Below are 16,845 nucleotides of genomic sequence, written 5' to 3'. Positions count from 1 at the left end.
GTGGAGGGAGGAGGCAGCAAGCACTGTCATTAAGAAAGTCTATGCATTTAGTCTCTGTGTGCTAGAGCTTCCCCGTGCTCTCTTACCTTTTTCTTGCTTAGATAACTGATTTCAGTGATTTCCTTAAAGGACTGCATTTCTCCAGCCATTCTTCCTAAACTACAACGTGAGTCTCTTCTCAAAACCTTCAATGGCCTGTTTTGTCTATGGGGGAGAAAAGGTTCAAACTCTTTAATATATTTCTATTATAAACTCTACCAAGTTGACAGTATGAACAGGTAACCCTTAGTGAGTCACTGGCACTATGATCAAGAGACTTAGAGTCACAGCTCGGCCACTAACTATCTATGACATCTCAGGCAGAATTGTTTCGTTTTGAAGCTTTAGCATCCTCTTTAAACGGGGAAAGAGATAGTGCCTAACTCACCGGCCTCTTGTGAAGGTTCAGCAAGAATGAATGAGACCTATTTCCCACTTATCCCTCCAGCTGCCCTTCTAGCAGCTTTCCTTTCCCATTTCCACTCACAGTCACAGCTTTGCTGCTGATGTTTTCCCCAGAGCACATCTCTTTCTCACGCCAAAACCGCCTGCCCGTTTTCCACCTGCAGACACCTTTTTCAGAATTCCAGTCTTGGCTAGAATGCCTCTCTGAGAACATGTCCCTTGGCCCTCTCCACGCCCATCAAAATGTGCACCTCCTTGTCCATCTCTACATGTCTGTATTATCCCTTCCTTCCACTTCACATCACAATGTGTAATTCACATATTTCGCTCTCTTTTCTCCTGAATTATATTCTATCTGAGGTTCCTCAGATGCCAGCCTACATTTAACTTTTCCCGCATTCCTAGCAGTACCAGAACGACTGGTACATGATAAGCACGCCACTCCATTGTAATTATTATCTTACTCGTTCTGTTAGTTTAGGCCCACAACCCTTTAATAACTTTCATAATCCAGCATGTAAGAAAATACTACCTAACCAAATCCTAAATTTTATTTTTATTTTAAAATCATTTTTCCCTAAATATCTGTGGCATAGTATAAAAATCCCACCAATATTTTGGTTTCCATTACATTATTTGAGAGGAAAAATTATTCTCTTCTACTTACAGATTCTTAGCTGAGATTCTTTTTTTAAAGATTGTATTTATTTATTTTAGAGAGAGAGCGCAAGAGAGCACACAAGAGGGGTGAGGAGCAGAGGGAGAGAGACAAGCAGACTCCAGGTTGAGTGCAGAGACCAACATGGGGCTCTTGAGGTTACGACATGAGCCAAAATCAAAAGTAGGCCGCTTAACAGACGAAGCCACCCAGGCGCCCCTTAGTGTGTGGGTTACCTGCTAAAGATTTTTTTTTAAGATTTTATTTATTTATTTGAGAGAGAATGAGCAAGAGACAGAGCACAGGAGCAGAAACAGAGGGAGAAAGAGAAGCATTCTCCCCACTAAGCAGGGAGACTGACACAGGGCTTGATCCCAGGATTCCAGGATCATGACCTGAGCCGAAGGCAGATGCCTAACCTAGTGAGCCACCCAGTCGCCCACTTAGCTGAGATTCTTAACGCAAGTTTTTTAAATTTTAAAAGTGGTGTAAAAATATAATAAAACCTTGGAAAATGAAGAGAAAAAGCAATACAAGGACCCACCTATGAAACATGAGCCTGTTTTCTAAAGCACTGCTACCTACAAGTGTGGACTGAACCAGCACAGCTAGAAATTTAGGAATGCAGAATCTGAGCCCATCTCAGATGCAACCCAAATATGATGGATTTACGCATTAATGTTTTAAAAAAAACCCTACTCTCAGACACTTCCTAGAACCCCACGGAGCGTGTTTTACCAAGTGTCTGTCTCCTCCTCACAAACATTTATTGAGCACCTGCTATATGCCAAGAACTGTACTACATGCTGTGATTTCATCTCCAAGATTTCTCCCAGGATGACTCAAAAATCTATGAAGAAGAGCGCTGGCTTCTTTTGAACTGTTTTCTTGGCAAAGCAAGTCGTTGTGATCAAAAAAGCTGCCAATTTCATGGAGACACAAAACTTCTAGTCTTAAGTGATTCCATGTCTCTTGTTTCTGAATTCTCACACAGTGATATCTCTAAATCTAAAGTTTAATGCTTTCTTTTTTAAAAAGATTTATTTATTGGAGGGGGAGGGGCAGAGGGAGAGAGAGTCTTAAGCAGACTCCAAGCTGAGCTTGGAGCCTGAAGTGGGGCTTGATCTCAAGACCTTGAAATCATGACCCCAAGAGCTGGACGCTTAATTGACCATGCCACCAAGTCCCCCCTCCTTTAATGCCTTCTTAATATGCTCACTCCTTCCATTAAGAGCTAAAAAATCAAGGGGAAAAATCCATTGAAATTAACATACCACCATAGAGCTTAAAGAACACATTTTGCTTGCCTTAGCCAGCTTCAATAAAATTTTGCATTTAGGAATTTTTAAAAGGGTGCTAAACTCAAGAAAAGCACAGAAAGGTGACATTTCAAAAGTAGATGTTGGGATATTGCTTTACGGAGTGATTTTTTTATGAGGAATAAAAAATGTGAACTCTAGGGGCACCTGGGTGGCTCAGTGGTTAAACATCTGCCTTCTGCTCAGGTCATGATCCCAGGGCCCTGGGATTGAGACCAGCATCATGCTCCCTGCTCAGCAGGAAGCCTGCTTCTCCCTTTCCCACTCCCCCTCCTTGTGTTCCCTCTCTCACTGTGTCTTTCTCTGTCAAATAAATAAATAAAATATTAAAAAATTTTTTTTTAAAATGTGAACTCAAACACGTGCCATGGTGTACTTGGAAAAAAGAGCACTATATTGAAGTGCGCTTTAAACCCCAGAAGATACATGATGAACACTTTCTTTTTATTAACGATGGGATACTCCTCCAGGAAAACAAAAACAAAAATTTCCTGTAATACCAGGCAGCTCAAAGGACTGAAAAGCAGGTTCAAATGAATGTTAAGAATAACCTGGAAGAGGAAAAGGGGACTGTTATGCCCGAGTTTTCATGTCCGAGAGACCACCAAGGAGCCAAGCACCGATGCAATCACACGAGGGTTTATTTGACAAGCTTAAGCTTGGGCCCAAGTATACCCGACACAGCAGAGTAGGGACTTGGACCTGGAACCAGATTACAGTCAGAGTTTTTAAAGGCAGAGTAGGGGTGGACTCGGTGGTGGGTGAGGACAAAGGGGATTAGGGATGGCATAAGTCTCTAAGGAATTTTGAAAGCAAGGTCTCCAGGATCTTGGGGGACTAGCTATTGTTGGGAGAAGGGTTATTTATTACCAATAAAAATCTTCTCATGAGACCCTTTAGATGTGTATCAGTGGGCCATATACTTGGGAATGATTCTTGACACTATCTTGGAGGTTTAGAGATAAAGGAATTGTTAAAGTAGACTTACAGAATCCTACTCGGATCTGTTGGGGTAGAGGGTTGGTGAGGCTAGGATTGTCCTTCGCAAAACCTCAAGGTGAGGGCAGTTAAGTCCCCAGGGGAGAGCCACTCTGTCTGTTTCAAGAGCTTGTCAGTAGGTAAGGAATTTTAATGATTTTCTTCTGCCTCTGTTTCCCACATCAGCTAAACCTGAGGTGGGATAGCCTTAATTTTCTCGGCCTCCACATTTCCCCCTGAACAATTTTGACCCTTAAATCTTTAAGGTTGCTGAAGGTGGAAGGTCTCATCTTCTCTAACTTCTTCCTGCTGAGTAGGGGCATAGAGTTGTCCCTGCCTGCTCGGGTCAACATTAATCAGTTGGGGAATGTGTAGGGGACTTATTATGAAAGACAGAGGCAGCTGAGTCCAGGGGTTTAAATCAATTATTAGAGAAGAGAGGGACTGTTTAAAGTGCTAACCTGAGTAGGTCAGAACCCAAGAAATATTTTGATAATCTGGAATATCAAGATGGCTGTACAGGGCTAGACTCGTAGGTACAGCCTTGTTTTTCCTGGCCTCCAAAGGGACAATATGAGCAGGAGTTATGTGCATTGAGTGGTGTCTAGGGCACAGGCATTGCAGGGGCCTGTGGAGTTACCCTGGAGTTGAAGTGGGCTGGTCAGTGATTGGATGTCAGACTTTACTTTTCTCTTAGCAAAGCCTGCTGCTTGCTTTTCACATAAGCCCCTCCTGAGTCACCCAGGAGCTGCCTGACCTGAAGCCCTCCAGGACCCCACTATCAAGGTCCTGGGTGGAGGCATTCTGATTTTGCCTGTTGGTCAGGATGTTTCTGATTGTTGCTGTGCAAAGTTCTCATACCATTAGAGACCCTGTAGTATACCACCATGAAAAAGTACCATTTGAAGGAGTAGGGAATATTGCAGAAAGCAGGGAAATGAGTTTGTGTGCCTACAGACCTCTGGATTTGAGGGTTTCCTTTTAAAATGGCATTTCCAAATAGCGCCAGCTGCTCTCTGAACGCCTCAGAACTTCCATTTCATGTGTGAAAAGGGCATCCTATCCACCACCCGCCCTGCCCTATGGGGGCCCTGTGAAGATCAAATGGGACAAAGAATTTGCAAGAAGGTTTCAAATACCTGAGTAATACAAATAGAAGTCATCATTATTCCTTCCTCTGTAAGAAGGGGGTAAGAGGTGTGTAAGTAAATCTTCATTATGTAACTGCTGAAACAAACCATCCTAGAGGTTGTCATCCAAATATGATATATTTCACCTTTCTCAGCCTTCTTACTCCCCCTATTTCTGCCTCCTCTGTGGTTTATTAAAATGTAATACATTCTATGTGATTGTCATTTTGTGTGTGTGTGTGTGTGTGTGTGTGTGTGTGTAGAGGAAAGACACAAGGAAAGAAACATCATCTGTGGTCGTATACAGCATCTGAGCGCTGGCTTCCAGGAAGGCCAGAGGAAGGACGCTTCTTGAGGTCCCAGGACTAGCCCCCAAGTTCCCCCGCCCGCAGTCCCCGCGGCGGCGCCCGCCTTCCTCCAGCCCGGCTGGAGTAACGGAGGGAGGGGACTGGGCCGCGGAGGGGGTGGGAGCGCTCCGAGGGGCAGCCCGGACGGACGCCGGCCAATCGGAGCGCGCTCCGCCAGCGGCCAATCACGGGCCGCGTAGCCCGGCAAATCTGCCCGGCAGTGCGGGGCGGGGCTGCCGGAGTCCGGGTGCCGCCGGTTACACTTCTGAGCGCCTTCGGGAAGCCACAGGGCAGGGGGAGTGTGTGCTGAGAAGCGGGGGGAGGAGGAGGAGGCAGGCCCAGCTTCTGGGCCAGCCCCGTGACACACAGACAGGCATAAATCCGGCTGGTGATGTTGCGTCCGGGCGCTCACGTGTGTAGAGACCCACCGGCTTGTCCGTACGCCGTAAGGGCACCTGTCGTGTGAGTGGCTCCGGGCGTGGCTGCTCGCCGGACGTTCAGTTTCTGTAAGATTGCTCTCTAGGGGCCTACCTAACCCCCGCTCCAGAGGGGGAACCTAAGAAGTTTAACGGAGCCGGGTCTGAGCAGATTAAGGGAGTGGAACAGCGGCTGGGCCGGAGAGGGTGGGGACTGCGGGGGCTGGGGGGTAGGGAACCACCTACTTGCCCCGTCTACCCGGCAGAAAGGTCTTTTGGCAAGACTGGCTTGACAAAGATGGCCCTGGAATGTCTAGAGTCCGGGCCGTGATGATCCCTGAGTGAGTGGCACCGGGCTGCGCCTGGGCAGTTTGTTGACTGACAAAGAGGGATGCTAGCAGTTAGGAAGGTAAGGAGGAAACTCAGGATGGGGACCATCTGCTCCCCCAACCCCAGCGGGACAAAGACATCATCGGAGGTCTGCAATGCCGACTGGATGGCCTCGCTCCCCCCTCACCTCCACAACGTCCCCCTTTCCAATCTGGCAATCCCAGGTACTCTTCTATTCCTACTTGTTCCCACTGTGTTTGCTTCTGCCATTTTAGTGTTGTTATTATTAATGGATTGGGTTGCTTTTCTGTTGTGCTGAGAAAATAATTGTCAGTGACCTTACTAAACGTTTTTATTTCCAACCAAAAACTTAACACTGAAGCAGCTGCTGTAAACAGATTTAAGTACACTGCATCATTGGCAAAAGGGGCTTGGGAGAATGGAAGCACCATTTTTTTTTTGTTTATTTGCATCTTTTTGTTTGTGTTTTGTTTTTACTTGGTAGCCTCATTCTAAGAATGTTACATCCCTAATGTTGGAACCAGGCCATGTGAGTACCTGAATCACTTAAAGAAAAAAGGAGAGCTCATGAGTAATGAATAAAAGGTCATTAACGATTTTCAATCTGGATCAAAATTAAAACTGAAAAGTATTTTCTTTCTCATTAATTTAACCTTGCATATAGGAAAAACAAATAAACAAAGATTAGCATTAGATAACAGGTTCAGAACCAGGACTGAGTATAAAGACACATATTTTTGCTGTTGGAAAAGCCAGATATAGAGAATGCAAATGCTCATCAGAGGTCACAGGCAGTCATTAGGTGTGATGAGGTGGTGTTTGAAGATTTGTCTATATATATATACAGGTGTCTGCCTGACTGATCTAGAACCAGAGCATTGAAAAACACTTCTCCTCCAGCCACAGTTTCTATCCTAGGGGTTTTATGCCTTGGAATCACTCTCATTAAATTGTTAAATGTGTCCTCTTCCTTCCACTCAAAAGCTGGCTAGAACATGGTTTCTAGGGAGGGCCATTTGGACTACAGTGATCTTGGACTGCTGTGCTGGGCAAAGTCCCAGACGCCTGTACTTGAAAAGCACCCCTCGGAGCAGGGGATGGACTACTGCCAATGTTTTCTCTCACCTGGAGACATAACAATTGATGTTGAGCCCTAGACTTCCAGACAAACTCGCAAGCATCCCTGGGAGCAGTCTGATTTTTGTGCATGACCTCATGCAACCCAGATCTTTGCTTTCTATGCATGAGGAAGAGCAGAGCTGGCTTCAGATGCAGCCTTTTCCTTACTCGCCTCTTCTTTTGGAGGTCTTCCAGGTTCATTGTCCTTATGGGCTCTTGCTGCTTTTGAGCAAGGAGAGGGCTGCTAAATCTCTTTATAGTTATGATCACTTGTGTTTTATCAGCCATTGACTATAGTTCCTTGGGAAATGCCAGATGGTCATGCCTCAGAACAGGTCTTTTCCATGTTTAATTGATGCCTGTGGAGTCATCACTGAAATGATGCACGGGCTTCTTTTAACATTAGTCATCTGTCTTCAGGCTTTCCGGTGGAATTGTTTGGTCAGGTGGTATGGCAGGTAGTGTGTGTTTGCAAACAGCATGGCATCTTAGGCAGGCCCTAAATGACTCTGTCATTCAGGGCATGTCCGGGCTTCCTCCTTCCTGTTGTACTTTGGACGGACAGATCAGACCACAGCCCCAGCTCTGCCAGTGGCTTGGATATGTGCTCTGACACCACGACTCCTGAAAGGAGCTGGGCATTTGTTCTACCATCTATAGGGTATCTCACAGTTACTAGAATTGCCAGGGGAAGTGGGCAAATAGCCGGAGTCTGCTGCTGTAACTGGAAATGCTGTGATTAGTCACTATGGAGGACATAGGAATTTGTTCACCCTGCTTTGTGAAGTCTGGTCCTTCTATGTAAATGAAAGGAAAAAAAAAAAAAAAGGAAGAAAGAAAGAAAAAAAATGACCTTGACTCCTCAACATGCTGAATTCATTTCTGTGAATGTCCTTTTCCCAGCAGTGGAAGGGGCATGAGCGTATATATGTATGAGCTCAACACAGGAAAGTCACATGTAAGTGCTAGCCACTTATGGACGCCTCCCCACCAACCATTCTTCTCCCCCACCAGTTTCCTTTCCCCTCCCTCAAGCTTAATATCCCCTAGCTAATGGCTAGCACTCAAGTTCTGCCAAGCCTTGTGGAGAAATTCTGAAATACAGAAGGCATTCAGGAAGTGGAATCCATCGTCTTCCTCCCCCATTCCCCCGACACCTCTTCCCCTTTGCGATCCCCTTCAGCATAATAGTTCTTACTTATTAAGTGCTAACCCCAGCACCCACTGACAAACATTATATATCTCAAAGATCTATACCTCCAAGACAGCTACTAACATCCTCGTTTTGGAAATAAGAAAATTATTTAAGTAATTTTTTAAAGATCACACAAATAGTAAATAACAAAACTAACAATTAAGTCCCTGTCTAGCTGGCTCCAAAACCCATGCATTATCCCTGTGCCCCTCAGGGGGCCTTGGGGAGCACAGAGCAGCTGTGTGTGTGTGTGTGTGTGTGTGTGTGTGTACTAGGGGAGGGGGTGGTAGTCTCTAATTAAAACCAGTTTTCACAGCCTGTCCTCTATGGCAAATGAAATTATGTTTAAGACTAGGTGGTCCTTATCTGAGTGATTATATATCACTGTGAAGAGATAGATAGGCAGACATACATGTATACAAATTATATATCTGAGTAATATATATATTTATATGTTTACAATTATATATGATATATGTGGTATATATGTGTATGTGTATATATGGTTGTATATATGTATGTGTATATATGTATATGTATATATCTGTGTGTGTATGTATGTGTTTACATATAGACATATATATCCCTGTGGAACCCAGGAAGTTATAAATTCAGATTTATTGCTTAGACCTATTTTGTGTGATGTGTATGCACATGTGTGTGCTCCTGTGTGCCAACAGACAACGACATAGGGTGTCTATAAGATTGTGTCAGATCTGTCAGGATGGGGGTGGGGTGGCCCCAGGGAGAGGTCAGAGAAAAGGCAGGAGTTCTGGCAATAATAGCAGAACTGGGATGGAGTAAACTAGGTTATATTTGAATGCATCTGCTGCATTTGCCCAAGGCGTGATGGGAGAGAACAGGTGTGCATGTACCTCTCAACAAAGCCTTGGTGTATTATTTTACTTATACAACTGCTAAGAACACCTGTTAATGGCCAGTGTCACCCAAACATATTGAAATATTCTGGAGAAGAACTTCAGAACAGATCTCATTGCCAACCATTTAGAGTGATTGGAGACCCCAAGGGTAAAGGATCTGGAAGTTGCAAAAGTCAGATTTTTAAATTAAAGCTTTAAACTCTACAAACATTTTCACTGACATTAGTGAAAGCATGATATTCTTTATGCAGAAATGGACTGATAGAAAAAATGTTTTCTATAACATGTATATTTTCAATGAATTCTTTTTCTATATTTTCGTGTATTTCTTTTCTTGACTTTTTTTTTGAGTTTTTTTTTAAATCATGTTTTTCCCTTTTTATTGAAGGTAAACTGTTTAGTCTATTGCAGAGAGCCTTGACCTTAAGATTTGATATTGTTGGTTCTGGCTGTCTGATATTGAAGAAGCGTCTGAATTTCTCAGGACTTAGTTTCTTCATTTGTAATTAAGCTGTTGGATTAAACGAAATATAGAGTCTTTTCCAAATTAAAAATTCTTTGATTAACTAAATCAAATAAACTATAAATGCCCATTCTTTGTTCAAACATGAAAAGAGATGGGAGGAATAAGACATTTTAGGTCTAAAAGCCCTTTTATGCCTCTTTAAAACAAGAAGTTATTTTTGGCATGTGCAAATAACTACTCACAATTGCCAGAATGAAGCAGGGTCCTCTCACTTTAGCATCCTAAAAGGGACTGTAGAATAACTGGTTTAAATAAACTGACCCTGAGTACATATTAAGAAACCTCCATGCTCAGGCTTGGGGGAGACCCAAAGATGAATCAGGTATCAACCCAAGTTTAAAAGGGCTTACAATTTAGTTATATATATACAAATTACCATATATAGTTAAAAATAATTGGGGCAAATATTGAAACAGAGATTAAAGGAGGTGTGATGGAAGCACACAGACTGGAAAGACTAATTCCCATTAGTTGCTACTTCTCAGATTAGGAACTACTTCGTTGAAAAAATGGCTTGACCCAAGATTTGAAGAATGGTCAAAATTTCAAGGGATGTGATTAGGTAGGCAGTCTGGGTTAGAAGTGGACTTTCCTGAAATGGACCAATTAAGCTCTGGGATGGGGGTAGATGGAAAGTGGAGGACTTTCTCTCCTGCCTCTCAGTAATGCTTTGTTAATATGTTTATCACAGTATTTCTGAACACATTGTTATTTTTGGCTACCTGTCATCCACATCATCTATGAACAACTTGTATGCAGAGAGTGTGTCTTATTTCTCTTTATAATGCTATGTCCTGGTACAGGATGACCGCTTGGTCATTGGTGTCAAGTGGATGATTGAATACAAGAGACCAGGAAAGTAAGGGTGCTGGACAGTGGCTCACTTGCAGCCACCATCATGTTTGATTGTGGTCAGAGCTAAACTGAATGGATTGGTTAGGTTTTCCTGACAAAAAAGCCATATGAAGCCCCCTGAACATTTTCCAACCAGCTTTTGTGACTTATGCATAGTATTCCCATAACTTTAGATAAAGCTCATTACTGAGCCCCATTGGAAGTGAAAATTCTGAGGCAGAGCAAAATGGGCAGGAGAGTCAGAAGAGGAATTCTGGTGTAACTTGTGTCCTAGGAACAATGCTTTCACCTTGCATCCTTTCTGCCTTCTTTCTTCCCTTGTCAAATGTGAGCTTCTCATGTTTCCCGCCTGGCCTCAGCCTCAGCCTGCTCTCATTTCTTATTCCCCTCTTCAGCTTCCTTCCACTGACCTGGCCTCTCCCTTTCCAGTGTCAGCCCTCGCTCAGATGCTGCTCACTGCTCTCCAATTCCCAGACCCTTCTCTGTTCTCATCTTCCTGAGCATCATCCCCTTCCTTTTTACCTTTCTGGAATTCTATCCCTGCCCCATGCAGTTCCACCTCTGACCACTTGATGAGTTCTGTCGCTCTTCTCACTTCGCACACGTGCGTCCCGCAGACATCGAGATTACTACAAGGGCAGGATGGAAGGATCATTGCTCAAATTCTGCTTTTGGAAGTTGGATTAGGTCTGGTGCATCCAAGAGAGATTTGGGGACCCAAAAGGGCATAACATACATTGTGGAACAAGAATTCTAGCTTGGCTCCGCTTTGAGGATAGCATGAGCCATGAGTTGGCCCTAGAAAGAAACCCTACAGCCTACAGGATTTGAGGCTGTGGAAAAACAAGGATCAAACTGAGTCTACCAGGGCTGACCCAATCAAGAAAAACAATTATATGGAACCAAAATGGATTCTTAAGTGGGAATACTTTTTTGATGCCCCCACCCCCGGTGGTCATGGGGAGGAATAAAAAGAGTCTATGACTTTGGTGTTCTTATTAGTAGGTCTTTCTTCTAAGGAGGCTCCTCACTTCCTTAGATTTCCCTACCCGCAATCACACAAAAAGCCACAGGGAATTCAGGAGTCACTTGTGTCTTTAAGAAGCAGAACGAACCATGGATTGGCTTAGACCATTAATGCTAAAGCCACTCAGTCTGGATTTGAACTTCAACTCTGTCCCTCATGACTCTGTAACCTGGCAGGTTACTCACTCTCTGTGCTACAGTGTCCTTCTCTGTAAAACAGAGATAATAATGGCACTACATCATTTAGTTAGTGTGACAATTAAATAAACTAATGCATATACCATGCTTAGAATAGTTTCTGTCACAACACGATATGTCATTAAAATTAATTATGGTGGATTTATTAAAAACCTGCACCTGGAATAGACAACCAAAAGAAGTGTAAGATCAGTTCCTCCCTTCAGGCAATGTGCAGTGTAGTTAAGGAGCTGACCTTCCAGTAAGCCATGTGGCTCAGTGTTCTGTCCGATCAGATCAGGATAACGTGAATGGTCATCCCCTCAAAGGGGCTTAGAATTAAGGGAAGGATACATGGAGGGTTGCCCAGGATGTGAGTACCAAGGGAGACGTAAGTGCAGTATGAGGGCAGCTGATCAAGAGAGCCAGAAAATCCTCTTGAGCTACTTACTATGGCCCCCATCCCAAACTCCGAAAGCCTCACAGTTCCCCCAAACACACACATCACCCCCTATACACACACTAACACACACCTACTACCCATTACCTAGTGCACACACTGAGCTGTGTCCTCAGGAGAGCCCAAATTTTCATGCCTGTTGCTGTTTTCCTGTGATAAAAATCTTGGAATCCATGCCCACTGCCAACTCAAATCCTAGGAGCCTGCGCCTTCACCTGCACGCTACTGTTTCAGCCGGGCTTCCGAAGCTGACAGTTGGCTTCTGTCACATGATTTGAGCTAACTACCCCCCCCCCGGCTCCCCCCAACTCCTCCAGGGGACTGGTTGGCTCCAGTCTACCCCCACCTCCCACCCCCAAAAGCTTCTAAGTACAGGCAGCTAGAAGTTACTGTTAGTGAAAGGCTGGGCTTAGCCTTTGGGAAAAGCTTGAACCTCTTTACAAATGCTGAGTAACCCTATTTAGAGTTTCAAACCAGGCCTGCAAAGGAGGGGTTATTTATAGACCTTGTAGTAGGTGGGTGTGTTTGTGTGTGTGAAAGGATCTGAACATCCATCAAGAACCAAACTGACGCAGAGGAGCACTGTGATGGTGAGTGTTTGAGTTGTTTCATGCCTGGTGGAGCCAGGGCCCTTCCCTTCTCACAGCTCCGGGAATTTGGATTATATTGCTGAGTGCCCATAAGGACCAAACGGTACCTGGGAGGATTGCATTAATAGGTCTCTAGTAGCTTCAGGGTAACATGGGTTTGGCCATAGATGCTGGCATTGCTCTCAGGGGATGTGTAGGTTGTGCTCTGAAGTGTTGGCGGTCTTCCTTGCTTCATGGTCTATGTAGAAGCTGGAATTTTCTACGAGAATAACAGGTGGGGTTTTTTTTTGTTTTTTTTTTTTTGTTTTTTTTAAATTTCCAATTATTCTAGAACTGTTGGCTGTAAGGTATTCTTTTTTTTCCAGAGAATATTCTGTTGCTCTTTTTTCTCCTCTGTATGGACCTGACGATATCAAAATAAGGGAAGAACCAGAAGCATTTGTGCCCTGTAACACTAATATGTTGGAGCGCTCAGCGGTCTGAAGTGATGGTAGAACTGAACCGCTCCTAGGTGCTGTCAGACTGAGCTGAATATTTTATGAACATGTGTGATTTGAAGGCTATATGCAGAAGGCAATATTCTTATAAAGTATAATTGAAACCAGGTGAAAAAATATCCTCCTTCCTGAGCTTTGAGCTCAGGTCATTGTCATGGCAGGAGGTGCCCAAATGGATATCTGCAAGAATTCTATGAGCACATGGTGGCAGTTTGGCAGAAAAAAATTACAGGTATCTGTTTATCCCCTTTGCTTCTTTTGGTTTTCATTGCCTAGATTTCAAAAATGTATTCATTTAAAGGGAAATCAGATGTTCAAAGGATATTTGTTGTGTGCCTTTTGTGCCAGGTACTGTGTTAGATGAGGCGAACATGAAGAGACGATTCTTCTCCCTGCTTTTCAAGAATTATGATTGTAAGAGAAGAAAGCTAAAATTCAAATACCCTGGAGAAGAATGTGTATGGGACTATAAGACTCAGAAAGCCAACTTCCAATCCCATTACTGAGAGGAGGCAGGAAGCCTGCTAGATTGGGGTTTTAAGAGGAGATGAGCCTTGGGTTGAATCATAAAGAGCAAATAGTAAATAGCCAGGTGTTGCAGGTAGAGGGAAGTTTGTCACAATGTAGAGGTACCGAGGAGTGAGAGATTAGGGTGACCTTGCAGAAACCGAAGCAGTCCGGTGTGGTCAGAACATAGACTTCATTTAAACGAGATGAGACTGGGAGAGTGGGCTAATGAGTCTTACGTGCCCTGCGAAGATTGAACTTTAAACACTATCCCAGGGCAAAAAGCAGCCATTGAAATACTTGGTCGGGAGTGGGGGAAAAGTCCCCAGATAACTGCATAAGGATGAAGAGAAACAAAATGGCACCTCAGGTATTAGAAATGCTGAGGGGTAATATGAGAAACTTACCCCTTCTTTCATTTCTATTTAATACATATGTATTGATTTCCTCCTATATGCCAGGCCCTCTCCTAGACACAGTGATGATCATTACACATAGTTCCTTTTTTCAGTGAGCTTACAATCTAGTTGGAGAAATAGACCTTTTTTTTTTTTTAAAGTTTTTATTTATTTGGGAGAGAGAGTGTACATGCAGATGCACAAAAGTGGGGGCAGGGGCAGAGGGAGAGGTAGACTCCCCACTGAGCAGGGATCCCTATATGGGACTCAATTCCAGGACCTAAAGATCATGACTGAGCTGAAGGCAGATGCTTAACCGACTGAGGCACCCTGGAGAAATGGGCATTTAATCAAGTAGTTCTATTGTACGTGATGAGTAATTGCTCTTTAAAAAACAAAACAACAACAAAACCCCAGGTAGTTGTAACATAATATACTATAGAATGGGGAGGTAGAAGTTACTGCTAGAATATGCACATGGCATGGAAGTCCAGGGAAGCCTCTTGGAGGAAGTGATAAATAGACTGCAACTGGAAGGATGCGTAGGAATTAGCCAAGAGGATGAGAGTTCCCTAGAAGAGGAAATACCATGGGTGAAGACAGACCTCAAAGAGAGAAAATGGCCCACTTAACAAACCAAAATCATTCATGGTAGTTGTACTATAGGTTTTCAGGAGTGGGGGCAAGGAGTAAGGTGGCAAGATACAGGAAGGTCTAATAAGCCATGTTAAAGTCATTTAGCTTTACCTCAGTGATGGCGGGAAGGATGTTAAGGAGGTGAATGAGAAGGTCAGCCCTGCGTTTTGAAAAGATGGCTCTGGCTACAGTCCATAACGTACGTATATTGGATTTGGGAGTATTGGACCCCTCTGAACCAGCTGGGTTGTTGATGAGGCGATCCACGTGGAAGGGGATGCTTACCTGAGAAGGAGAGTGTCAGTATGGAAGCAGGAAAAGGGAAGACACAGGAGACATAGCGCAGAAAGTATCAGTAGGACTTGGCAATTACATTGGAAGCTGAAAAAAGGGATACAGGAGAAAAAGGAGGTTAGGGGTGGCAGAGGGAAGCAGATGTGCTGAGTTTGGGGCACGTTGAGTTTGAGGGACCTGTGGGACTTAAGGGCATGGACAGCACTCAGTGGAAAACATTTCAGAGTTCAGTCTTACTTTTCCCAATTTACCCAACACCAGATCCTCACCCACAGCTACTATTATATCCAATATAGGAAGATTTGAGTTTGAATTAGGTGTCTTTATTTTATTTATTTATTTAGGTTTCTACTAAAATTTTACTTTGTTCAGGAGCTTATCCAAAACTTCTAGTCCCAGATACATGACCCTCAGTAGCTCACCGAGTGTTTGCTTATTCTGCCTGAATTCTCTCATGTCTTGTTTTAATGATTGCTTCAACCATATTGGCAGCTTGGAGGTGAGAGTTAAGGTTAGCTCTGTGTACTATAGCAGAAACCAGCTGTGAAATGGAAACGTTTAGTAATTTTACCATGCCATCAAATACAATTTATTTTACGCATTCACATCCTGGGTTATACCAAAAGCTTAATAAAAGCAGAGTAATTTTTTAGTAAAATATTTAATTTAATATAACTTTTCCTTCTACCCTAAACATTTTCCTTTTTTCCCCTACGTCTTTGAATTATTCTTATTTTTGTGTTGGAAACTGAAAAGTTGTTAAAGAGAACGTGATTATTTTGGAACTGAGAAGGCTTATCAGAAGCAACACAGAGTGATTAATTAGCAAAACAGGGAAAGAATTTCTTATTAATGAATTAACTATATTATACAATCTCTTACTCTGGGATGGGGGTCAGAGTCCACCAGACCTTTGAGGAAGAGAAGGTCTTTCAGAAGAAAATAGATGCCCATCTATCTGTAGAGGACTTTAAAATACCTCCCATACATATAATTGAAACCCCTCTGACTCACATAAATCCTAGGATGTTGGGGCCAATTCAGAAAATATCTGGGGCAGTGGAATTTTCATGGTGTCCAGCAAGAGTCCACGTGAGGCTTGGTGCCCCCCAGGACTCCCTTCTCAAGGCCAGCAGTGGGGACTGTCCGGTCAGAGAAGCTCTGCTTGTATTTGTTTTACATATAAATACTTCATTTGACAACGTTGCCGGTCTCAAAAGCACCATGAGAAGGTCTGATTTACTCCAACTGTCCAGCTTATCCAGCCATTTGGGGGGTAGACCAGCAGTAGCCCTCTGGATTCCCAGGCTAATGTCTTCAGTCCTCAGATGGTGGGATGCCCGTTGGCTACTCAGCACATAAAAAGTTGATCAGCATCCTCTGCTTTCCAGTGTTCTGCCTAGCCCCACTGCTTTGTTGCATTGTGAATAATCCCACTTGATTAAAAATTAAATGGACCACATGGCCTTCTCAGATGTTGTGGGCAGTTAGATAGTTGTTATTAATATTCTCCCCCACGCCCTATGGAAAATAATCCAGTCATATAGATGAAGTTTATCCCTTTGGGCTGACAGGGTTTGAAGTTGTTATTCTTTGGTTTGAGAATCTGCTAAATGGTCCCCAGAACTCGAGCCTTGGACTCATGTCAGCTAGATTCTGTAGATCCTAAGATGCCTCAGCCTTTCTGCATTTGTCAGCATTTGGAGTCACATTCCCTACAAATGCTGTATTTTTCCCAAGGACCCCATTCAGGTGTGTGAAATGGGAGACCCCAAGGAGATGTTATCAGGAAATAATTTACACAGGCATAAGTTGCAGGAAATCTACTCTTTAGGACTTTTCCTTTTAAGTTGTTTGATGTGTTGTTTTAATATAGCTGCTCCTTTCGTCATCCTTTCTGGCTGATTTTTGTCCTGTGTGTTTCCTGACATATTCCTCTTCGTTGACACAAATAACTCAAGCTAAAAGGACAGATGGAGGAAATGGGAACTGGGCGTATACAGTTGCTGGGGGTGAGGAGGTGCAGGCGGTGAACTCTGCC

General features: G+C 43.6%; 1 protein-coding gene and 1 long non-coding RNA gene across 5 annotated transcripts in view; one reads left to right on the top strand and one right to left on the bottom strand.

The window, feature by feature from the left end:
• LOC116594339 overlaps positions 1-16,845 on the bottom strand; it is a 47,817-nt gene that overhangs the window by 12,769 nt on the left and 18,203 nt on the right. The window contains exons 2-3 of one of the 3 annotated variants that reach the window (XR_004287172.1): positions 14,796-14,891; positions 87-204 (exon numbers count right to left, since the gene is read on the bottom strand). The exons of 1 other annotated variant lie outside the window; for it this stretch is intronic. This is a non-coding gene — a long non-coding RNA (uncharacterized LOC116594339). The remainder of the gene's footprint in view (positions 1-86; positions 205-14,795; positions 14,892-16,845) is intronic. One more of the 3 variants, XR_004287170.1, reaches the window with a different exon arrangement.
• Positions 5,093-16,845, top strand: part of PLCXD2 (phosphatidylinositol specific phospholipase C X domain containing 2) — a 52,335-nt gene continuing 40,582 nt past the window's right edge. For both annotated transcript variants that reach the window (XR_004287157.1, XM_032349593.1), the window contains exon 1: positions 5,093-5,846. Coding sequence is in view for 1 of the 2 variants with exons in the window: in XM_032349593.1 (XP_032205484.1) it covers positions 5,684-5,846 (163 nt within the window). In the remaining variant the exon portion in view is untranslated. The remainder of the gene's footprint in view (positions 5,847-16,845) is intronic.

The sequence above is a fragment of the Mustela erminea genome, chromosome 1, assembly GCF_009829155.1.
Source record: "Mustela erminea isolate mMusErm1 chromosome 1, mMusErm1.Pri, whole genome shotgun sequence".
Classification (NCBI taxonomy): domain Eukaryota; kingdom Metazoa; phylum Chordata; class Mammalia; order Carnivora; family Mustelidae; genus Mustela; species Mustela erminea.
The sequence above is the reverse complement of the archived record's forward strand: the minus strand, read 5'-3'. Positions and strand labels throughout refer to the sequence as shown.